The following is a 24848-nucleotide window of genomic DNA, read 5'->3' on the forward strand; positions in this document are numbered from 1 at the left end:
CGACCCACCGCCGAGAGAAAGGCAAGCGGAGCGGCCCAACCAAACCCGGCGGGGGGCGGGCCTGGGCTGGACTGGCGGTGCGCTGGGCCAATGGGAGAGCCGCACCGTGAGACGCCGGCCAATCGGGAGCCGGGAGAGATTAATTTCCTCCGCCCCAGTAGAGGATGATGCGTCAAGGTCGGTTGGCACTGCAAAAGCGACGCGGTGAGACGGAAGAGGCGGCGCATGCGCTCCCAACCGCACAGGAAGGGAGTGGATCAACGGCGCCGCACGTGTGATCGGGGGGTTATCGATCATCTGATTATTGATCCAAACCAAAATCGATCACTTGTATCGAGGCAGTTTTTCAACATATGCCCCCCGCTTCATTCAGTCTCCAGCCCACACAGCTGGATGGTCTTCCGGCTTCACTATAAAATCCGCTCCGGGTTTTACCCGTCTCCCCTCTTTGCAGCAGCCCTTTGGCTCTATTTGATTTGATTTTACGTGATTTTGTTGCATTTAATTTAATTTAATTTAATTTAGTTTTTTATTTCTGTTTTATTCGATGAAATGATCGTCGTTACGTCGTTACACACTTTTTAAATCAGTGCACGCGCTGTGTGTGTGTGTTGGGTGACCCCGCCATCTGCAGGCCACTTGTTTGTAAACACCAGTGCGCGTGCACGTGCGCGCCCGCAGCACTTACAGGCCTCATGGTAAAGTCTCTGTGAAGGTGTGAGCTGATGATCAGCTGATGGTGCACGCTTTCTGAACTTCCACAGAGAAAAGACAAAGAAAAAGGAAACAAATAATAATAGAAGAATTTCTTCTTCCTTTTCAGTTTAGTTACTTAGTTAGTTAGAATCTCTACAGAGCTGAAAGAACCAGCCAGTCCATGAAAACATGTTCATCAAGCGTGTTCTTTTTTATGCCAGTTTTTATCTGTTTTATGGTATAATCAATGAAATAGTAGTCAAATCGAAGTCATTGTCATATAATCATAATATTTTTTTCCTAAAGCAGTGAAGAATCATGCTCAAGAATGCATAATAATAGAATTTTTTTTTTTTTTTTTTTTGACACTCCAACATAGAACTGGATGGGACGTAATTTGTTGCAGTTTTAAATAATTTTATCTGGATGTTATTTAGCAGCGTTGCATCAGAACAGACTGGAAATAAAATAATGAGCAGCTTTTGTTTTTTCAGAAAGGTGAAATGTGTCATGAAAACAATATCCCTTAAATGTGAAAGCATTTTCATGGTTTGTTTTTTTTTTTTACGGAAAGCGGAAAGTATCTAATATCTAACTATATATATATATATATATATTTTTTTTTTTTTTTTTTTTTGCATATCATGCAGCTCTAAGCAGAATTAACTTTCATCCATCAGCTTTATCAACCACTGGAGGGAGATGTGCACCTTAAAAAGCCTCCAAAGATGACATCATGTGAACTCCAGAGCCATTTTATGATTTCAGAGTCTGGAGGAGTGATCACAAACAGAGCACAGTAATGCAGTGACGGCAGCATCACTTCATCACCTGCCAGGAGACAGATTTATATCCACACAAACATTTATCTGCTTATTAATGAAGCAGCATTTTCAGAGCACAGAATGTGTCAACACAAGCTGCCTAATGGGATTGATTTCCATCTGAACACTTAAATGCACGAGCCTGACTCTTTCATGTACATAATTTGACAGAGCAAATCTCAGCTAATAGCACCCATCAGGATGATTTAATAAAGCCACATAGGAAATAAAAAGCGTCTGAAATATTAAAATCCTTTAAATGGAAGACATTTTTATCTGTGCAACTCTGACTGTACTTCCTTACTCTTTGTCCTGTTTTGTTCCATTTCCAGCATGTTCCAGGAATTGCAGCTGTGGCCGCTTGTGACTCAGTTAATGCCACTCAATTGTTAGTCAAAGCTTTTCCAAACCACTATGGGATTTAATAATATGTGCTCAGCAGGAAGAGCATATAGACTTTAGAAGGGAGCATTGTTTGATTTGAGCCGCCAAGAATTCAGCGTGTTTGTCTGAGCACAAAAAAATATCTGATGATGCTCTGAAGGTGGACAATACCTGACTCAGCCAGAGGTAAAGGCTGACAGACTGGACTCAAAAAAAGCATTATTACATCTGAATTTCCCCCTCGGGGATAAATAAAGTATATCTATCAATCTACTAAAATTGCAGTGACATATGCCATCAAGACATATTTGGGGGTGTCAGTGTAACAGAGAGGGCAGAGGCCCCTGGGCAGCTGGGTTTCCATCTCTTTGCAGATTCAGAGAGGCCCATTACGTCTCCCCTCCATTTCCTCTCTCAGGGGCAGGAACCAAATGGACACATTAATAACACTCTCCACGTCTGAGCTAATGGCGCCTTGAGTGCTGATTAAGGCTGGGAAAGAATCGGGCGTGGAGGATGAGTATTAGTTTCCCTCTCCTCGCTGCGCTGTTTTGTGTTGAACAAACTGAAGATGTTGCTGTTGTTGTTGTTGTTGTTGTTTTTAAAAGGAAACCCTCAGCCAATTTAATCAGGCTTTGGATCCATAGCTCCATGTAACAACATGGTTCTTGCCTTCCTTTTTTTTTGTTTTTTTGTCGTTGTGAGAGAGGTGTGTATTCTTTCTCGCACTGGGTGGATCTGACTAAAATGACCCGGCACAGAAACCCACACTGCCTGTTTAGCTGGTTTTGCTCTAATGAGGAGTCGGCTCACAGAGAACACAACAACATTTGTTTTAAAGCATGTTTTTGTTACTAATTTCAAAAGCTTATTCATCTAATGACACATACTGAAGTATAAATATGTTCTCATTGTACACAGATGGCAGTAATGACATTAATATAAATAAGGCGCTTGATATCATCTTTATACAACTTTACTTTAAGCCTCTTCCTCCTATTGAAAGTGCTGAGAAATACATTTTCCACTCCAACAAAATCCAGGAATCACTAGTGCACGACATTACAAGTTGTTTTCGCCCTGAAGTCAAAGGGTGGAATCGTTTTTTTTAGCTTCTAGGATTATTCAAATGCATTCCAGGTTGCAGCTGGATTTGAGTTTATCACATATCCTTCACTCAGGCAAAACCTCAAGGAGTTCAGGGATCCAGGGACTCACAAATTCATGATTTTTGATGAAGTTTCTGCTTCAGTCCCACCTGCCAGTTCCTCCTTCCCCCCCCCCCCGTCATCACGACGTTGGTCTGAAGGAATCCGGTCTCTTGTCCCGCTTCAACTCCAGTCCGGCTAACCTCCTGCTGCGATTTTCACAGGATGTCATGTTTGGACAGGCTGAGCTCCTCGTCGGGCACGGTGAGGTTCCCCAAGTACCAGAATATCCAGAAGACCAAGCTGAGGAAGATCAGCAGCGGCCCGGAAAACACGAAAAAGTCCCAGAAGCTCAATGGCGCAAAGATCCCCACGAAGAAGAGGACGAAGCCGATCACGTCCAGAATCAGAGCCAGCGTCAGGAAGGGGATGGTGGACTTCCTCTGCTCCATAGCCAGAGCTATCCGAAGGTCTTGAGAGGAGTGAGAGCGAGTCTCTGCAGAGAAGTGCTCCTGCTGCTTCTTCTTCTTCTTCTTCTTCTTCACGCCTTACATTTCATTCATAGCTAAAGATTTAGCGGCAAGACTGGTATCCAACCACAGCAACTGGTTGTGATGCAAATTAACAGCAGCAGGAAAAGAAAGAAAGATAGAAAGAAAAAACTCAGTCCATCTTCATTCCTTTGCAGGAACAACTTGCTCGGCACCTTTTGACATCAACCTATTGTCCAAAACCGACGTGACAGATTTCTGAACACACATTTCCCAATCAGAAGCCATTCAGCTCGTGTTTACACAGTGATAAGCCTGCTATAGTTAATTGCCCTTTTTTTGTTCAGATAATGAAACTGCATCAATGAGTTGCATCTTTTATCAGACGCTTCACAGATTTACCCCAGGAAGTGTATTTGACCTTCATATTTAGCTTGGGAGCAGCTGCTTTCAGGCCTTCCCTAAATATTTAATAATTCACGCTTCACTACAATGACGACACCTTTTGTCACAAAGAGGAAATTCACATCATGGAAACTTCTGTCTGCACCTGGTTTGACCAGTCAAGCTGCCACTATCTGTCTCTGCAGCTTCGACACACAGTCCTGCCAAAAACAGCAACTTTCAGGCCACGGTGACATTTTCACACGGCATTAGTCTCATGATCAAAATCTGAGGATTAAAGCAGGAGCTCTTCGCTGCTGGTCGATACGACACGGGGTTGCCAGGTTGCCAGGTCTGGTGTGATCTCCTGTGGAGGATTTTGCGGTTTGTTTACCCAACTGAGACAAAACCAGTCTGACCAGTGTGTGTTTGACAGTAAGTCAGAAAACAGATGGGGCCTGACTAGACAGATGAATGACACAACAGTTTAGGGAAAAATAATGAATAAAAATTCAGTTGAAATAGTCGAGGACCGCCCAGAAAGGAATATTTAGCTTCTCCGATTCGCTGCGTCTTAGTTAGTAGCAATAAATCAGTTGAACGGAACTGGATTTGCATGTTATTTCAGTCAAACAGGAATAAGTGGGTCCAAATTATTTCAAAGGATCTAATTTTTTACCTCCTTTTCTTTTTCTCTGTGCTTCTGTTTCTTCTGGCCCATGATCTTACTTCCACTTCTGGACCAATTCTGGTGCTCACAGAGGAACTCACAGAAAACACAGCTGTGCTTCTCTAACTGCAGGCCCGGGCCACAAAGTTCATGCTGCTATCTGGGAATTTCCTGGAGACCAGTTAGAGAAATGGGCAACAAAACAGGAAGTTTCAGAGCTGAGACCTTGAGTGTAAAAAATAATAATAATAATTATAATAAAAATTGGACAAGTTGATTCCTCAAATGGTTGGACTTTGGTTCTAAAGCTGTCTTATAAGATGTCCCGGTATGTTTCATTCTCTTTCCCCACTTCGGGGGAGTCCAGGGAGTCATCATACCCTTCGTTGTGGTAGACGCTGGATTTGCCCCAGGTCACCCTGCTGGCTTTGGGTGGAGGGGCCGGTTCCGCCTCCTCCTCCCGGGCTACCTTGGCTCCTGCCTCGGCTCTGGCAGGCTGGTTCAGCCGCCTGGATATCTTCCTGGCCAGCATCACGACCACGCTGCTCCTCCTCCTCCTCTTCAGCTCCTCGTCCTCCTCGGGAACCTGGACGTTGCCGACGTACCACATCATCCACAGGCCCAGGCTGAAGAAGGTGATCAGGGCGCCGGTGTGGATCAAGAAGTCGCCGTAAAAGCGGCCGTCGACGCGCAAGTTGGCGAAGATGCCGACGAAGACCAGAACCAGGCCGACGGCGTCGAAGACCAGAGCCAGGACGAAGAAGGGCAGGCAGGCTCCGATGCAGCCGATCGGGTCCATGACGGAAGCCCGGCAGCCTCCAGCTGAGAGCGTAACGGGAGGATGCTTCTCCAGAGCGCACCTGAGCTCACCTGCAGGGACCCGCCCCTCCTTAAAGCCCAGACAAACAGGGCAGCTCCCCCCCCCCGGATCCATCTCTGTGCACACAGCAAACACACAACCTTAGACACACACAGAGACCTGCAGGAGCTCTGACTTTGACAGTCAAATGTGTTATTTTGCATGAATCAGCTGCTCGGCTGACTGTGTTGAATATTCTCTGCTTAGTCACCAGGATATCAAAAATCTGAAGCTCAACACCTCCACGAAGGATTGTTCTTAATATAATTAATGATATTTCTCTGTTTATTCTCCTTTTCTACACAGTTGTGTCTTCTTTACAGGTCTTTACTTTACTGGAACAGACGGTTTGATGTTTTATGTAAAAAGTCAAAAGAGTCAAAAGCTCATTTTTATGGCTTGATAAATAAGAAATTTGAATAAAGACCAACCTCATAAAATGAAGTAAACAGGTGGATATAAAGTCAGTACGTCTGTTATATATTATCTACTTTTATTTTTTGACTATGTTTCAGTTTCATGGTGGCAAAACTTTTCCTTTAGTGATCAAAATTGCATCAGCCGATCAGCTGACATCAGATCTAACGTGTGTTTGTGTTTTTAGTCACCGCCTGTTTCCAGAGGTGTCGTCAGTGAAGGTGAAATCGAAGATCACCAATGGAGAGTGTGATGAAGGCCGGGCTCACAGATGTCACTGCAACATGGGCCGCAAACAGCCTGGGAACTGAGGTGGGGCAAAAGGGCCGGTCTAAATAGCAGGAAGCAGGCGAGGGAAATGAGGAACAGGTGTGTTGGTAGGTGAGTGGTGGGAACAGGAAGTGAGTCTGGGTACCTGTGTTTGGGAGGTGGAGCGTTAGAAACAGAAATCATTCCACCCGTTACGCTTCCAGTTCCAAAAGCTGTGCAAAAATCTGTTTGACTTTTAGGCCACTTAGTGTGCTGTTTAAAGGGGGGGGGGGGTTCAGTTACATTTACAATTTAATTTCATTATCGACCAGAAGATTTTGCAGTTCGCCTCTTTTTTATGTTTTATTTCCTCTACTTTTGAAATATTTGTTTTATATTTGTGAGGAGAGAATAAAAAGAGATCAACTCTAAAGACATCTGGGTCCAAACAGGCACATACAAACAAACACAAAGAGATAAGAGAGACTAAAACAGATTTCTTGATGGCTGCCAGCCGTTCCTTTGTGCTTTCTAGCAAAACAATAAGAATATTGATTATACACGCTTTAAATACAATCAACTCCCAAAAAGTCCAATCTGATTATAAATAAATAATGCCCCTTCTGATCTGACGCCAGCTTTTAATGGCTTACTTCACATTCTCCTGCCTCCTAACATTCAAATACCAAGAAAATACACTTTCAGGCCACAGTAGTCAAATAGTTTCCTCTTTACATACATTTGAGGACTGAGTGGACTGGACGCAGTAAACCACGAACATAAGCTCTTTAATTATTTATGACTTGGCATGGACTGGACCACACAGCATCAGGAAATCCCCCCTTGTCCACTTTTCCCCTCATAAATATTCATTCAAGTACAGTTTTCTCTCTAGTGTCCTCATTGCCAAATTGTGTGTGACTGTGTGATAATTGAGTTTCGTACATCTCGTCTGTTGTCGTCCCCTCATCTTCTTTTTCCACAGTTAATGCAAAATGTTGTCATGCACGTCGGAGACGGGGATAAGTGCTTTGTTTTCTCCGTCCACTTGAATCAGCGGAATAAAAGTAAATGTCAGGGTTTGTGGAGTTGTTTTCAGGTCAGTGCGTCCTCACAGGTTGAACACGGGGGGCCTGTAGTAGCTGAAGGGCTTCTTCATGTTGGACCTCTTCCTGTTCTCCTTGGTGATGGGGATCAGGACCACGCCCACCACGAAAACCATCAGCCCGATGGACAGCAGGGCCGGTCCCAGGATGTTGGTGACCTTCCTGCAGTGGCCGGCGAAGTACAGGCCGCTGATGATGATGCCACACACCAGGAAGCTGCCCCCGGTGGACATGAGGTGGATGGGGAACCAGAAGACCTCACACTTGCTGCGCGAGGCCTCGGTGGTCCAGATGGACTCGCTCCGAGAGAGGCTGAACACGGTGCTCTCTGTGCGGCTGGGGGGCGTCAGCTGGTCCCTGGACTGGGAGAGGGTGCACTCTCCCAGGGGGATGTTCTCCGGGCTGCCTGGCATGGCCTCCTGGACGGCTCTGCGGAAATAAAATCAGTCCGAGGGCGCCTGACGTCTTTCATGCAGGAAATTAGAAATCCTAATTAAGATATTACATAAAAAACAGAGATAACATAACAGGAAGTCATCATTTAACTCTTAAAATCACACGGACAAAATCAAGCAGAGATTTATTGTTAAAATGTGATCTTAGAATTATATAACAAGGTGTCTTCTCTGTCTAATAATGCCACGGCTTTTGTCACACGCTGCGGCCGTTCCCAGGCAAACAGGAGAAAAGAAGCAGACTTACCTTCAAAATCTGGACCAACTTCCTTTGCCTGTCAAGTCAACGATAAGTTTAAATCTGACCCATCAGAAAAGATCCAGAAACCCGAGGAGGGAGCTGACAAAGCTACCGTCCGACCAGAGAAACCTCTGAAAAGTGTTTACGGACGCTACAGACTCTCCACTGAGCAACTATCCACCCACCCTCTTCTGCTCTCTCCACCTCCTCAAGAGGATCCTGTGACCACCGTCCCCTTACCATCATCAACCATCGCAGGCGGTCTGTCCCGACGACACATCCGGAGCGAGGAGCTTGCCTTACGGTCCCCAGAGGATACACATAGTGCCCCCAAAACTCCCAGATGGACCCTCACTGGGCTGTGAGAGAAAAACAGCTCAAAAAATTTCCCAGGACTTGATCAAATAGGAAGGAAAAATATCTGGCTCACTATTTTCCACACAAAGAGTGAGTAGGGCAGGGCAGCAAGGAGGAAATGGCTCTTTGTGAAGCCCGATTGATGCAGCAGGCAATCACCCATACAGAGACTTTCCGATACAGCCTGATATGTTGGCACACTATTGATCCCAAAGCACCCCGCAGCAATTATCTGCAAGTTGTAGTTTTGTTGGCTGAACATGAGTTCGATGAAATCTGTGTAGCGTAATTAACCCAAAGATCCGGAATGTCAGGTGGAGAAATTTTGGCCAGATTCAGATTCATTCTGTTTGTTTTGTCTCAGATGGAGAAGGAGGAAGGTGGGGTGGGGATGCTGCTGCAATATGACACTGCTGCTTCCATTAAACAGGCCCAATATTGCATTTGTGTCTCTGTTGCTTTGGCGTGCTCTTCTGGAGAGACTCGAGAGTCGGCACGGGGCCTCCCCCCCTTTGAGACGATTACGCTCTCCTGAGCGGTGAAAATGGCTCCTCGGTGCCGACGCTCGTACTTTGTAAACACTGAAATCTCATTTCTGCTGTCGTCTGTTTAAAATGCACCGCTGTGGCATCCTGTGGCCTCGACGCCAACACGACAGCACCAGACAATAACTGCAATGAGCCTCGTGGTCCAGCAGAGAGCAGCGCTGGCCTGCGTCTCGGCTGGACTGTGGCGCCTGCACGTCTGAGCTTTTAGTTAATTAGTCAGTTTACTAATGTTTTTTTTGTAATTACCTCAGGCTCCAGCTCATCCTGACTGATCAAAGTCTTTTATTTTTTTGCAGCCACATGTGAGAAACTAATTATCCATCCCATGTAATGTGTTGCGACTATCTTGCGACTATGACATGCCTAATTCTCCTTAATGGCCCGGTTAAGTGGGCTGTTGATCATCGTCATCTGAAGGCATTTTAAATCTGTTAGGAGACGGGCTGCAGGCCTCCATCCGTCAACTGTGTTTGATCAAGTAAATGACTTCAAGAGTTTGGCAAGAGGATGAAGGATGAAGCTTTTGGATCTGACGGCTGCTGCTCGGGTCATAAAGTGTCATTGATATGTTTTTTTTTTTGTTAGAACTTCATTAAGTCGGTTCTATTTTCTAATGTGAAAATGAGTGAATTATTTATCATTTTTTTACTGCCTGTCTGACTAAACTATATAACGTACAGCATGGGGTTGACCTGTGCACGTTCTAACTGGATAATTCAATTCCAATTCGGGACCTGGTGGGGGCAGATTTGCTTCAAGGCCGTGCCAAAGGTCCCAACCCAGAGGAATCCTGGGTCAGCAATGTTTTGATTCTTTTCTAAGATATTAAGAATTCAACTATAAGGGACAGCCCATCAGTGATATGGTGGACCACATGTGATCTCCAGGCTCCTCCCAGATACCGTTAAGGTCACTGATCACCGACATGGCTGATAGAGCGGTGACCACCGTGACATCACTCATTGGTTTGTTGCTGCTGTTTGGAAGCTTGAAGTCCGTCGGCCATCTTAGTTTTTTGAAACCAGAAGAAACCATATTTAAGTGGAGCTGAGGAAGAATGAGGGTCGGACCTCTTAAAAAAACAAAACAAAACATCATGTTGTATTTTGAAAGTCTGTAAACTAGAGACTGAGACCATAAACTCATCAGGGAGGAGAAGGGACATTTTCCCATAGACTTCAATCCAATCTGACTTCTTGAGAATGAATTCTTTTTCTCCACTTTCCAGCCCCTAAAACCCCGTCGACAGTCTGGATAGTAGATGGATGGACTTTATCACTTTAAGCTGAATCAAATGAGCCCTAAAAGAAATTGGAGTTCTTGTGTGAAGATTGATGGCAGCGCTCGTATTTTTGAAGCTTATTGCTGTTGATGCGTCATGCTCATAATCTGAACGCCAGCATATCTGAGTATCCAGCAGACAAAACGAGGGCGATAAAATTCATCTTAATGGTCAGCAGGCCGTAAAGAAAGCAGGGTGGGTCAGCGCTCGCCGTAAATTATCGGCCGAGCTTCATGACTAAAATTTACTTTCAGTTGTCGGTACTGAAAATGAATAAAAATAATTGATTTACCGGGACAGTGAAGGGGGGGGGGGGGGGGGGCGGGCACCAGGCTCAAACAGGCTCCTGTATCATATCACAGGTGGATTATGGGACTTGTCGGTGTTCTGTAGTTAAAAGTTAAGCCTGAATATTGGTGGAGCGTCATACAGGTATCAGTCTAATCCTGTTTGATAACACAAACACAGAGGGCTGGCAGGGATTAGAGCTAATAAGCCTCATCTTGAGTCAGCAGCGGGGGGCAGGCGGGCAGGCGGGCAGGGGGGGTTTAGGGACCGGATTCAAATGAACTGCGGACTTTGAGGTGCAGCCCTCAAACTCCGGTTAAAGCCACCAGAACTAAGATGCTCTAACAACTCCAACCCTTTGCGGTTGCAGGCTGTGGATTAAACAGGAACACTGTTTTGGTTTTTTGGGGTTTTTTCTGGCCAAATGAAGCCGCACACAGAGCCTCGTTAACTCCTGAGCAAATATCAATAAAACCTGAGCCGCGACCTATCTGCAGTCACATTTCTGCTAATACTCAGCTGATTTATGGACTCTGCCGCCCTCTTTTTTTTTTTTGCTGTACAGGTGACCTTGGAAAACTAATTAATCTGCTTTGCATATTTACAGCTTTTTGTTGAGTAATCCCGGAGGGGGGGGGATGCAAACAACTGTAGCAGAAAGGCTGTTTCACCCATAAAAACACTTTAAGTTTCCTTCAGCCCCTGAACGGGAAACATCAGCCTCTCAGTTCATAGCAAACCTGGCCACGCCCATAGCGCCAAAACCATCAGGAGGTGCTTCACGTCAAACGCCACGGCCTCCGGTGTGTTCAACAATACTTTTTCCAGGACTCCCAGAGAACCTCAGGAAGATCGTGGCCTTTAAAGATGAATCAGAGAAGCAAAATTTGATTAATACGGGTTCTCAAGCGCAGCGGTTTAATGAGCTCTCTTGGCGTCCCTATTGACTTTACATGCTACCTGTATAATATAGTATCAACATTAGGTAAATGACCTCGTTAGTCGTGCTTTGTCTCTTCGGGGGAAAACGATCCAAAGAAAACAACAATGGGTCTGAAGTAAATCCTGGTCTCGTATCACATTAGATAACACAGCAGACAGATTAAGCAGGTTATTACTGCTGCAGACGGAGACCACGGGGACTCATTTAAAAAAAAAATTCCACTCGCATTTTGGCATCTGTATTCAGGAGCAAAATTAAAACAGATAAACGGGATCCAGGGTCTGTTTCTTTTCATCCAGGATTAACGCTGACTGATGTGAGACTTTGGAGGCAGTTTGATGAAAATGAGATCCGATTCTCCACAAATATTGGCACTGTCTAACAGACGACAAGCAAACTCCTTCGCGTTATGTTCTGTGAGGCGGGTAGATGATGAGGTGTCACTTTTTTATGCCACCACGATCCCGACAGCCGGAGTCAGACTGGAGGTGGAGCTTCTTTGAAACTGTCATTCTGGAGGTCAAAGGTCACGATCACGGTGACCGTTTGCTCTTGAGAGCACAGCGTCATAATATATATGAGGTGTATGAGACAGGAAATGTATGAAACGAGTACTTCGGTGGATTTGTCCACTCACGCCTCATTTCCAGAGAGGAAAGCGTCCACACACATAAATACATAGATCTTTGAGGCCTCTCCTTGATTCGGCACAGTGGACTAAAAATAGAGTGTGTAACAGAAGCTTTCAGCCGCCGTCCGGCCCCCCGACGGTCCTCAGGCCTTCGTGACGTCAATGCCCCCGCTCTGTTCCTCCCCTGCTGCGGGATGTCAAAGATGGAGGAAAGACCGGGGGGGGGGGGGCAGCTAGTTGCTAATAGATGCTGCGGGAACGAAGAAGATGTGGAGGGTATAAACAGATCAATAGCTCTGCCACATCTCATTTCTGACAGATTTGTTTTCTCAGTCTGATAATTGGCCAAAGAACAACGTGTGCCACACTCCTGTTGATCTGACCGTTCACGGGTTCACCGGGCTCTGCAGGCTCTTTTTGTCTTCCCGATGTCCAAGGCGGCGGTGTTCAGCTTTCTGGAATCTTCTCCTCTCCTGTACAGCGTGATTATTAACATTTCAGCTGATCAGGTGAACCAGATAAACTAACACACACAGCAGACAGAGCTGTTGTTCACACTCATCGTGATTTAGATTCGACTTGTCATTCAGGAAGTTTTAAGGAATTCCTGTTTTCTTTGATTTCCTAAATAAATCTTAAAGGTGCTTCCCAGAGATTAAATTAAAGTTTATCCTGATTTTCCTGCATACAAACACCAATGCTGTTGGCTCACCAGAGGTGACAATCGCAGCATTTTGCCGTGATTGTTGATCGATGAAAATGAGCGTTTGTGACGCTTTCTGTTTGTTTTCGTCGGGCTGTCGACGGCTTCAACTGCTTCTTTACATGAATTTACCCACTTCATAACATAACTCATCAGAAAATCACTCAGCTCAGAAGAACATGTTTGAATTCAGAACGAGTTTGAGGGAATGAAAGACACGCTGGTCTTTAGTGGACGGGACGATGTCATGTGTTTAATAAAATAAAGGACAGAGGGAACAGAAATTATTTCAGCTAAGGACGCTGGATTTTTTCCTGTCTGAGGCAGATTCTGTAGGAAACAGAACGGCGAATGATGAAACTATTTCTAGATATAACGGCGTTAATATTTCAATTCCTTCCTGCTAAACTCCATCCAGCTTCCATCAAAGAGCACCAGAGGACGTCTGTGGATGGAAGATGAGCACTTAGACGCCGGGACCGAACATTTAAGTGTTGTTTTACACACTTACAGCCTCGCCCAGAAATATATAGAAGACGGTGTGTGATGCACTTAAGGTGAAGAGCCTTTTAATAGAAGCTTTATGGATGAGTTTCTTTGGTCTTTCTGTTAATGTATACCGTCTGAACAGCGTGGTGTAATTGTGTTGTTGCTTTCCAAGTGAGGCTGAAGCACCCATACAGGCGGCTATAAGAATAATAATCCCACTTGATGTGGATGTCTTAATCGTATTTGCATAAAGGTGAGACTCTCCTATAAAAAGTGATCCAAAGTGATCCAAACTAAAGTGTGTGGAGGAACTTTTGTGCCGCTTTAGGTCTTTCATAATCAAATAAGGAATAAATGATCACGTTACATTAAAATAATCTGCTGTAGTTCATATTTTGTTTAACAGGGTGAACCGACAGTTTCGTTGGAGGATCTTTAAAGTTTTATCTGCAGCTACCGGATCAGTCAAACTCTGAATAAAGAATCTTCGTTCAGTGTCGACTTCACAGACAAACAGGAAGAGGGAAAGAAAGAAAGTAAAAGCCTGAGAAAGTTTGAGGTAAGCGGTCGCCCCCCCCCCAAAAAAAAAGAACAACAGAAAAAAAAACAGCCATCTTCACTTCTCCGTGATCCTCTTAGAGGCAATAAAATACTAATGATGTCAGCCCTGAAACGGGTCGGGAGCTTTTCGGTCGAGGTTAAAAAACAAGCGAAGCAATATACAGCAAGTTATGACTCGGCTTCACAAGAGAGACTCTGACATCTAATTTCATATATCAGAAAGGGCTCGGCTTCCTGAACCATGGGAAATAAGAGCAATCTAGCCGGGGTCAAAGGGATAAAGGCCTCCATATATATGATTGAGACGCCGCGATGGGCGCTCCGTAATGCAGCTCGGCCCGTCTTCGTTCAGGTGCAGAGGTCAGAGGTCGAGACATAGAAAAGCCCTCCGGTGTGTAATATCACAGTCCCTTTTGAAATGCTAACACCCCCCCCCCCCCCACCAATCAATGACGTTGATCCCCATCAGCAGTAAGCAGAAGATCTTTGTGGTCGTATTTAAGTATTTTACCCCCCCCCGCCCTTTTTAACCTCCGTCCTTTCGCACGTACGCTCCCTGAAGTTCGGCGGCGGCTGCACAGATGTTCAGACCTAATAAAGAAAAATGGGAGCCAGCACAGTGGTCCCGCTGAGCAACCAGGACCGAGTCCCCGTGGAGCTCGGAGGTCTGGCAGACTCTGATTACTCTGACTCCCACAACAGAAAGTGCAATTAGCAAGTTTCCCTTTTATTCTGAAATTTCAGGTTACCCCGTTCAGAGTAAAAAAACTAAACAAAACAAAACCCAAAACAAACATTAAAAAACAGAAAAAGCTGAAAAAACATGAAAAAGTGTGAACTTTGACCTCTTCTGTAAATCACAGCTGTTTATATGACTTCTGTAGCGTTGTGTTGAACTCTATGGGAAAACGTCCGTACTTCTCCTTTGATTTATCCGCTCAGTGGTTTCCGGTTCCTTCTGGTTCCTTAAAATCCGGATGGAGCCTTCAAAACAGCTGCTCACCAGCCTGTGTGCACGTAGCGGCCTCCAGCCTGGACGCAGCTGGAGGATAAAAATCTGTTCTGGTTTTTTAAAGGCCGCTGCCAAATGACTTTATTGTTGGTGTTCATTTTCACCTAAACGTCCCGGCTGAAAGGACGACGGCTGTGTGTCCCTCTGAAGCTGCTCCGAGGAAGAAACATTCGCCTCACGTGTCGGCGATCACATTATCCTCCATTTCAGACCGTGATGTAAAAATCACCATTAGCTGGTGGGACTGTGAACCGACGCCACGGGGACCGGCTCTCACAAGCAATCAGCGTGACGGGCCACTCCGGCCTCTTGTGGTCTCCATGAGGAGATTCATTAATCTGAGATGGCGCGGCCTTAGATGAAGTCCGACTGACCGTTCGACTCGCTCCGTTCGTGTGTCAGTCTGACGCAGCGCTGCTGATTTGGATGTTATTTTTCTCTTTGGTTTCTTACTCTGAGTAATATCTGGACAAATAAACGAGAAATTCATGCTGAGGGATTGAGCCACTTTGTGTCTGTGAATTTTCCGGTTTCTTTCCTTGGAAGGCTTCACTGCAGCCAGCTCCGTTAATCCTCCTCTGTGTTCACGTTGGCCTGAATATATTAACCTTCACCGCAAATTTATCAAAATCACGACACAGATTGGCCTTAAAAATGATTTTAACAAGAAATTCTGACCATTAAGTTGACTCAAATTATTTCTCCCACAAGTTTCATTTTAAGGTGAGCTGTTTTTTACTGTAATAAACTTTTATCTGCCCTTCCTTTCCATCCAACGGCGACGGGCAAGCGGCTCAGCTGGTTGTAAAAAGAGATATATTACAAACTGGAAGGCTTCAGTTCACAAAACAATAAGTGAGGTCACCGTTTTTAACCTCAGATAAATCAATTTCTGTGGGCGAAGTTCTCTGCAGCACAGCGTGTTTGTCGGTAACACAATATAGAAGTTCAGTCTTTAATACACAACCTGCATCACAGAGTTTTCCTTTGTTACCGTTTTATCAATGAGCTCCTCCATCAGATATCTGGATGATGCGATTTATCGACAACGCCTTTGCCTCACTTCCTCTCTGCTGCGTGAGCTTTCATTCAGGTATAAAGATTTCATTCAGCACCTCTTGAACAAAAAGGCAGAGGAACATTTCCTCCATCGGATTATGCCGATAAAATAGATTTTTTCTCCCCTCCTTAATTTTCACCTCTACGTCGAGACGGCAGTGATGTTTTTTTCCCTTTCTTCTTCTTCTTCTTTTTCTTGCTTCATTGCAGAAGAGGAAGAGCGATATAATTACTGCTGCTCCTCATCCTCCGGAGATTCAAAAGCGCACACCTAATTGTGTTTGTCGCCTCCTCGCCACTTGTGTTTTCTGCTGGACTCAAACATTGTCAGCATCGCCACGTTTCTTGGCAGCTTTACTTTCTTACACTCATAGTTCATTATAAAGTGCCGTTTGCTGAAAGACTAAGGTTTTGAATTATTCATGAGTGTAGTCTTTTTCTCTCAAAACAGTTTTTTGTTTGCTCCAAACTGTCATGCTGCATTTTAATTATTCTGCATCGTCTCCAGTCGGATGGAGGAAACAGCGATTTGACCTCAGTGAGGGAAGTCTTGTTGCCATTTGAGATCAAAACAGCAACAGATTTTCTTTTCTCTTCCTTTTTTTATTTTTAACTCTTAAGGATGTTGCTGGCTTTGCTTTTTGCGGGACATTTGAAAGGCTGACTTTCTCTTTCTGCAGTACACGGTAGTTAAGGTCAACAGTCTTTTATCAGCCACGCTGAAGAATTTCTTTATTTTGTTCCTTTTGTTCTGTGTACGTGGCTGTGAATGAGTTTGAGACTCAAACTTGTGATATCACCACTTTTTCATCAAGACATTAAATCACAGCGAAGGAGAAGGAAGCAAAAAGTGGAAGACTCCTTCAGAATTACAGCGTTGAATAACGGCCCGATGCGTTTCTGCAGATTATTATGATGTCGGTGAAGTCGACCTTTGACCCTTTGAGGAATCATTCGCGGCCAAAACACATGAACATGTGAAACCTGACAGCGTCTTGGAACTAAAGTAGGCTGAGCCGGATCGCTCTGCGGCTTTCCCTTCAGGCTCAGGGAAATAAATCAGAGCTCTGTAGGATTCTCCCCTGTAGAAATCAAGGTCACGCCAGTGTCTTTTAAATCTAGGACAGTTCGCCTCATGAGACAAGCTGTTCATCCACCTCACATTACAGGGGTGGTGCTCCGCGGAAGTTTACGCAACCTCCAGTCACCGCCGCCACGCACTTTCTTGGATGATATAATGTCAAAGCAAGTTTCATCTGATAAAACATTGATATAAATACGGACTCGTCTGCGCTTTCAGGGTCCAGCGATCCCCTGGAAGATCGCAGGCCTCATGCCGGGCATCTCTGCTGTTGATTGATGAGCTCGTGATGTGAACTCGTGCAGAGCTCGTCCGCAGGAGGCCGCTCAGAGCTGTTTACTGCAGAGAAATTTATGGACCGTGCTGAGCTTTTTTTTGTTGCTTTCCTCTCTGTTGTCTACTTACTTTGTGCCCCAGCACCAAAGTCCTCGGAGACACTTTCAGCCTAGTTGCCCAGATTAAACATCCTGGTCGGTTTAAGGTTGTGCAAGCTTTAGTGAAGCAGAGAAATGAGTTTCCCTGCCGCAAAAAAATGGAAAAGAAACAGCAACAAAAGAACAAACGTACGTTTTAAACGCACTTCATTTTGTTTCACACCCGGCATGGGAAAACGGGAAATAGTGTCTGAAACATCCCCAACATGCTGCAGCAAATAGGCAGCAGAGGCGAACACACCAGCGTCTCGGTAAACAAGTGCAGCTCTCCGTTGGTGGCTCCCTCCGTCAGATAGCTCTCAGCAGGATGCAGTCGGATCAGAAGCATCTTGTTGATGACTTGTGAACATCCTCGTTTCATCGTGTTCAAACAGCGGGAGGCTTTGCACCTCCCCTCACGCAGGAAGAAACAGGAGGTCCCACATCAGGCTGCAGACTCAGATCGGTTAACTGTCACACAACACACACACACCTGTCAGTCACTAAATACACACAGTTCAACGCCGTGAAAATCAGGTTTGATTTCATCTAATTGTTTCACAAAATACAACAATGTGTGTGTCTTGATTCTATAAATCGAACTGTGCAAAAATATACATACAACTGTCGTATTGCATTAAAACACAATAAGCAGTAAATTGAAATTAAAAGGCGCTTTAACTTGTACAGTTTGTTCTTGTGTTGTATTGTTCAGTGTGTCTGGCTGCTGCACATGAATTTCCCGGTTTGGGATCAATAAAATAAACCTATCAATCCACACATGATGCATTCAGGGTTATGGCGGACAGACTGGCCCCGCCCCTCACCCACCGTTGGCTGGGATCGACTCTGAAACGTGATCCAGACGAATAAACGTCCGGTTCACAACAAACTCCAGCGGGCTGAACCTGAGAGGCAGCGTCGACCTTTAGCTGACACGGAGTGACAGCAAATAAACCGGGAGCTGTTTAATATCATAGAAACAGCACAGCTCTTTCATATTGTCACATATGGGTGTGTGTGTGTGTGTGTTCGTTCTTGGCTGGCATCTGATTAAGTGGACACACACACACACACACACACACAGGTCTCTGGTGGGCTGAAGGCTGATCTGCTCCCTGACCTTCGCTCCGCTTCATCTCTAAAATTCAGACTGGGTGGGCAGAAAAAACGACTTTGACCAGAAGAAAAAAAAAAACAAAACTAACGGACAAAAAAACCCCTGAAGGTGAAGAAAGGAATGAAAGAAGGTAGAAAATGACAGAGAGGAAGGAGGAAGCGGCAACCAACGCTTGTTATCGCGGCCCAGACTGAGACGGAGCCGAGTGCTCGTGCTGTTATTAATGAAGCTGCTCATCAAAACACAACGCTGGCCTGATATTCATCCGTCAGTCTGGCAGGACGCTTGGACCTCAACTGGAAAACGTTTTGTCTGAACACACACGGCGCATTGTGACACACATTTATCGGGAAACCGGATCAAACCGCCATCAGTCCCTCTGTGGCGTTAAACCGTCTTTTACTCAGAATTTTTTTTCCATGTTTGAATACCTGACTGTGTGAATCTGGTTTTATTTGAAAATGGTTAAAACTTAAAACTGAAGTCTTTACCTCGATCGTTGGGAGCATGTTAGCATGCTGCTGTCGGCTTCTTGGAGGTGCCGACCGTCATTCCTGCCGTGCTCCCTTTCCTGTTTTACTGGAAGTGAAGATTTTTAAAACACAACCAGAATCATTTGGACACACAAAATGAACATGAAGCCTGAAGCCGTAAAGCTCTCCAGCTGCTTGCTTTAAATGCAGTTGTTCCCTGTTGAAGATATTTCTGTGATGTTCTGTGATGAGGAGGGATTTAATAATAACTCCCATAATTGTTGTCATTACAGTTATGAGAGTTTTTATCATCATCATTTCCTGGACGGAGGCGCCGTCCCCGACACCTCAGCGGTCCTCGGCGAGCCTGTACATCCACTCTGTGGGTTGAACTGACTGAGGCGATGAGGCCTGAGCCTGATCATCTGCGGCCCGGCGATATTTTGCTAAGCCTCATTAAGAAATTACTCTCATAATACCCCAGTTAAGGATAATTACCCACAGGTAGCCCCTTCATGTCCCTTCAGCTCCCTTCCAAAGGCTCTGAAAACTGCTAATGTGGAGACCTGGCCTCAGCTCAGGAGAGCCATTCTGAAGGACGAGTGCTAGAATTAAAAATAAAAAGTAAGTTTCTACGAAACTTGTGGAGGATTTTCTCTTAAATCTCCTTCTGGCTCGAAAGAAAAAATACAAACAAGTTAGAACGAGGAGAGAAAATCAAAAACAATCCCCAGATACTCCTGATGATGTTTGGGGAGTAAGGTCGACTGTTTCATGAAACTGGCTGCTTTTTCCTCTCACTGTGACGTGAGACGGCAAATTACACATCAGAAGATTAAACTAAGAGCTGAAGTGAAACCTCAAATCAAAGACGACAACAAGAAAGAATCAACACACAATTCACCCACAAAGTCTGGGCTTCTTCAAGGACGGGCGAAAAACAGGAGTATGGTAAATTCACAAGTTTCTTTTTCCTTCAGCTGCAGACGATCGCAGCCGTAAGAATACACGAAACATTCAGATTTAAAGTTCACGGCCTTCCTTTTAAAGCTATCAGCCACGTCTGTGCTTACAGAACAGAAACAGGAGTCAATTCTGGTGGATCTTTCTCTTCACATCATTTCTCTTCTTTGTAACAACAAAAAGCACAAACAAACAAAAACAACAACAATCCTTCCTCCCTTCCTCGTTCTACAGCTATTCATTCCTCTGCGGAAACATCTCAGAGGCAGCTCCGCTATTGACTGCTCTCATTTAAGCGGCGCTGAAGCAGAGTGTTGCAGGGAATCGATACCAGCCTCCTTTGAGAGCTGTGTGTGTGTGTGTGTGTGTGTGAGTGTGTGTGTGTGTGCGCGTCGGCCTATAAGCTGCATTCATCATCAGAATCCCACGGTGGTCTGGTCACCGCCGAACGCCGAGGTGTTTGCAGGAGTTATTAACCTGCAGCATATACATGATGCCCACATCCATTGGTCTCATTTATTTATTTTTTTCTGGTATTATTTGTTCTGTTTTTTCCCCCTGGAGGTGACGATCTGTAGCTGTGAACCATAAATAACACGAATTGTCCAATTTCTGCTCAGGTTGGATGTTGTTGGTATAATTGCAGTTCAGATAATGGCTCCCTATTTCTGCCCGGTGGTCCGGATGAAGAACATTTATTATTCCACTCTATCCGGGGTTTTTATTTTTATTTTTATTTTTTTTAATATATATGCTTCGGCATCAGATTTCAGAGGGAGATATTCTCCTCAGTCAGTTTGTCTGTCTGATTTTAATTAGAAAGCGTGATGAGAAATGAGAACGAGTTGGAAGGGATGTGATTGTTGTTTTATCAACCCAAAGTGGAGAATATCTGACAAAATTGGAGCATATTAAACAAAAGTGTTCATGTTTGAGAACACTGCAAGGAAACGTGAACCTGCTGGAATAAACTGGAGAATGCAAAACAGAATTTAAGTTAAAAAAAGAAAAGAAAAGAAAAGAGGAATTCTGGATGGAGAAGCAGCCACTTTTATCATGATGTGCCAAAACAGGCCTGAGCTCCAAGATAAGTGAGCCGCCGGGTCTCATGGGTAAAATGGCATCCGGCGGCGATATGAGCACGCTCCTGTCGCTCTGAAACGCAAAGTCAACGGTGGCACGTAGCGACGACAGGAAGGACATACCGGCCGTCGGGGACCGGAGCGCCGCCTCTCATCTGCTGTACACAAAAGGACACGAGTCCGGCACCAACTCCTGAGAGACGTCTCTGTCTCTTCTGCCGTTCTGCAGCAGATTTATTTGGACTAAACTGCAAAGACGGAGCTGGAAGATGCAGAAGAGCTTCGCAGGCCTCCAGTCGGGTAACAGTCGCCGCACAACAATTTCACATCACATGAGAATATTGATTAGTGCCACTTTGAACAGTTTCAGCGTTCCTGCCGCCACCAAAGGTGCGATTATTCAGCCCGGCCTCCAGCTGCGCTCCCTTTCTTTGAGGCATCAGTCAATCAGACCTAAAACCCCTCCCCGGCGGCACGGCGGCGTCTGATCCGATCTGCTCGGCAACAATGCATAAGGTCAACTGCCGCCTTTTTGAAAAGCTAACCTTCACTCTGCCCGTCAGCTCAGCCAAAAGTCTCAAGATACACAAAATAAAGCAGAATAAAACGGAAAGTTCAGGCTTCCTCCCAGAGGTCTGCATGTTTTTCTTTTTTTAATACATAATGGAAAGGTCATCATAACAGATCTGAGCTGCTGATACACAACGACGGGAAGGAAGATTTACGGGCCAGAACGCTTTGGCATTTGGTTTGAAGCGCAACTGCGCCCTCTAATTGGGGGGATCACTGATAAAATGGCTGCTGATTACGAGATAAACAACATCACCTTTACGTCTGGAAGTTGATCTCCATATCTGTTCATCAGGATCGGTGAATTCAGTGAATCAATCCATCAGATAAGAGCAGAATGAAATTGTTTAATGGCCAAACATCTGACCGCATCCAGCCAAACCCCCTCGCCCCTGTTTTGGACCACAGTTGTCCAAATAACCCCGTTCCCTTTTCCATCTAAATGCAAATGGACGGGCGTCGAAGGACCAGGGAAACCAACGCCATTTGCCACCTTCCCATTTGTGCGTGTTCTTTTGTGAACGTTAGGATCTTGTTCTGGCGTCGTGGTTCACTTCACTCCATGAATTTCAAGAAGGTCTCCAACAGCCCGGGACGCAGCAGGCATTAATACGTGTGTCACGAGTGTAATCGGAGCGTCGAGGCTTTGTGTGGATGATATCAGCGACCAGACGCACGTGGTTTTAGCTCAGGAGTCAAAAGAGACGTTTGGATTTCAGGACGTCTCTCTTGAATGGATTCAAAGCTTTTTCATTTTCATTCTGAGAAACTGGAGGCAAAATGCCGTTTTAATTTTTGCACCCTGAGTAGGTAACAGGTTTTTATTCCTGGTTAGGAAACGCCTGCTGACCAGTCACCAGCTTGTGATCTGCTGTTTTCATGTTTTAGATGTTTCCTGCTCAGCAGAGCTTCACAACGAGCTGATCATTTGAATCAGGTGTGTTGGAGCAGGAACCATCTCAAACATGCAGGACGGTGGATCTCCAGGACCGCAGCTGGAGATCTACTGCTTCATGTTTGTGGATCGACGTCCGTCAATGTCAGTTTAGTGAACGCACTAAAAGAACGACACATCCTGTTTGAGTTGAGCTGCCGTTCGTGTCTTTATTGATTTGGGACAAAGTCAAGAGAGAGAAACCTTTTCTCTCCAAACTGCTTCCTCTCTGAAAAAACCTGGAACCGACTTCATCCACAAGGTCGCAGGCATCGTCTTCCGCCCTCGAACACAATAATCACAGCTCGGGCTGCCTGGAGAGAACCGGGGAGTGAAAATAGAAAGTTCCTTCTGACCGCATCGTTTAACCTAAGAGAAGTTCAATGGGATCATCAGGACAAAGTCTCACAAAGGCTGCTTTAAAGTGAGCGCTTGTTCAATCAGGTTGTGGGATTGCTTTGACTGTGTCAGCCTTCTGATAGTATAAGAAGTGAAAAGCACCGCTTCTCAAGGAACACTTTCAATTACATTGTCTGCTGGTTTCATAAAACTGGGACTAAAAAACCACCAAACTCGTGCTTTCTGTTTGTTCTGTGCTCGATTGGGTGATGATTTCCCCCAAATTGTGAAGAATTGTGGCACCAAGTTAATTGCTTCACTTGAAATGAAAAGCAAGCTGCTTTACAAAAGCAGATGGGTGGAACCAGCTGAAAAATTGTACCGCGAACAAGCTAAACTGCCTCCGATGAAATGCGAAGTTCTCCTTCCTCGGCTGGGCCTCCACGAGCTAAAGTTTTACTTCCCCACTTTGTGGAAAAATCAGTTCTACCTTGTTTTTCTCCAACCTCATGTGTCGCCACATAATCTCGGCATTTTTCTTTTTTGTCTGCTGTGACGTCATCTTAAACATCCTAATTAAATGGAAACAAGATCATCAGCACATGACAGCTGAGGAAATGAGGTCTCACCTCATGAAACTGGGTCTAATCGGCTTGTTTTGCAGAAAATATCCACAATCTCTTCTGGGTCACTCCACTCGGTCTCATTGTTGTGTTTATTTTTCAGTGTGGCTCTATTTTTCAAACCGGTTTTGTCACACGTACACACATTTCATATTGGATGTTCTTTAGAGAGGAGATGTTATGTTATAGTTTTAAGTTTATTAATAAAGACATGAATAAAAAAAGCCCAAACTAGCTCAGCTACCTGAGCTAACATCATCCTCCACACCACGCTTTCCACTCATCTCTGGAAAATAAAGATTGAATGGATGGATACAACACACACGATGTTCTTTAATAGTTAGTAATCAAACAAACAAAAAAAAAGTCATATTTTGTTGTTTTGAAGCTTTTAAATGAGTCTCCAGTTAATTTGTGCAGTTACACAGACACCCTTTTCATTCACGCCACGTTTAGCTGTATTACTTAAAAAACAAAAGAATGAAAAAATGGATAAATAAATAAATAATGCCACTGTCCTAAAAGTCCTAAAAGGACAACGAAGCAAATCAACCTCAAAACATTTTCAGGAGAGTTTTACTGCATGAACAGGAAATATTGCACAAAGAGAAAAAGGCTTTTGGGATGACATCATTATTAATTAATTAAAGGAAAGGGAGGGCGATTGTGGTTGGATGGTACAGAAGCAGTCTACTAAGATATCGAATGTACTTCATTAACTCGTGCGCACTCTCCAAGAAGAAGGAAAAGAAAATCACAGAAAACATGTACGAAAAAGAACAACCTCTGATTGACATCATTTAATGCAGATCTGGCATGAAAAGAAAACATTAAAGCAGCACATAAAGCTGAAGAAATTAATTTTGTTGAACAGAAAAAATACACTCGGCCAACTTTCTGCATCCCTACACTACCAATAAATCATTGAATCATTGAATCAAACGACACACGGGTGTGTTTGAACAGAATCATGTGTGTGTGATGAGACATCGCTTTCCTGCTAATAAAATAAAACAGTTCCGATCACAAATAACATCATCTTGGAGTTTTTATATACAGTTTCCTACGACTTAACTATCCAAAGAAACGACAGTGTTCCTTGTGTTTCACTTGTACAATAATCCATCTGAAGAACAGAAACCAAAACCTCGTTCATGTTTGACAGAAATCAGGTCAGTAAAACCTTCACAGGTCCAAACTTTTGGATTATAATTAGAGATTTGGCCAGTTGAAATAAGAACTGAATTGTCTTGGACAGGGATTTAATCTACTGGATTTGGGATTAAATCATTCAAATTTGAGATGAGATTTGGAGTTAGCATTGACTGAGAACCTGATTGACTTCATTCACTTCATCTAAATGGAACTTTATTTGGGTCCTCTTTATGACTGAGGACTTGAAACTGGATGTCTGGAACTAGAACTTGAATTAGGAGTAAACTGATTGAATTTT

The 24848-nt window shown here is 44.5% G+C and overlaps 2 protein-coding genes across 2 annotated transcripts; both read right to left on the minus strand.

Moving 5' to 3' along the window:
- Nucleotides 1-3175: 3175 nt before the first annotated feature.
- tmem238l (transmembrane protein 238 like) lies at nt 3176-5469 on the minus strand. Its single transcript, XM_029509512.1, has 2 exons — nt 4607-5469; nt 3176-4294 (listed from the first exon to the last, which is right to left on the minus strand). The coding sequence occupies exon 1, from the start codon at nt 5394-5396 to the stop codon at nt 4911-4913; it is 486 nt and encodes a 161-aa protein (XP_029365372.1). The 5' UTR covers nt 5397-5469; the 3' UTR covers nt 3176-4294; nt 4607-4910.
- A 1764-nt stretch (nt 5470-7233) lies between these two features.
- pirt (phosphoinositide interacting regulator of transient receptor potential channels) lies at nt 7234-7641 on the minus strand. The gene has a single exon (XM_029509295.1). It carries the CDS (start codon nt 7639-7641, stop codon nt 7234-7236), a length of 408 nt encoding a protein of 135 aa, XP_029365155.1.
- Between the last annotated feature and the right edge of the window lie 17207 nt (nt 7642-24848).

Source organism: Echeneis naucrates, chromosome 8 (genome assembly GCF_900963305.1).
Source record: "Echeneis naucrates chromosome 8, fEcheNa1.1, whole genome shotgun sequence".
In the NCBI taxonomy this organism is placed as follows: Eukaryota; Metazoa; Chordata; class Actinopteri; order Carangiformes; family Echeneidae; genus Echeneis; species Echeneis naucrates.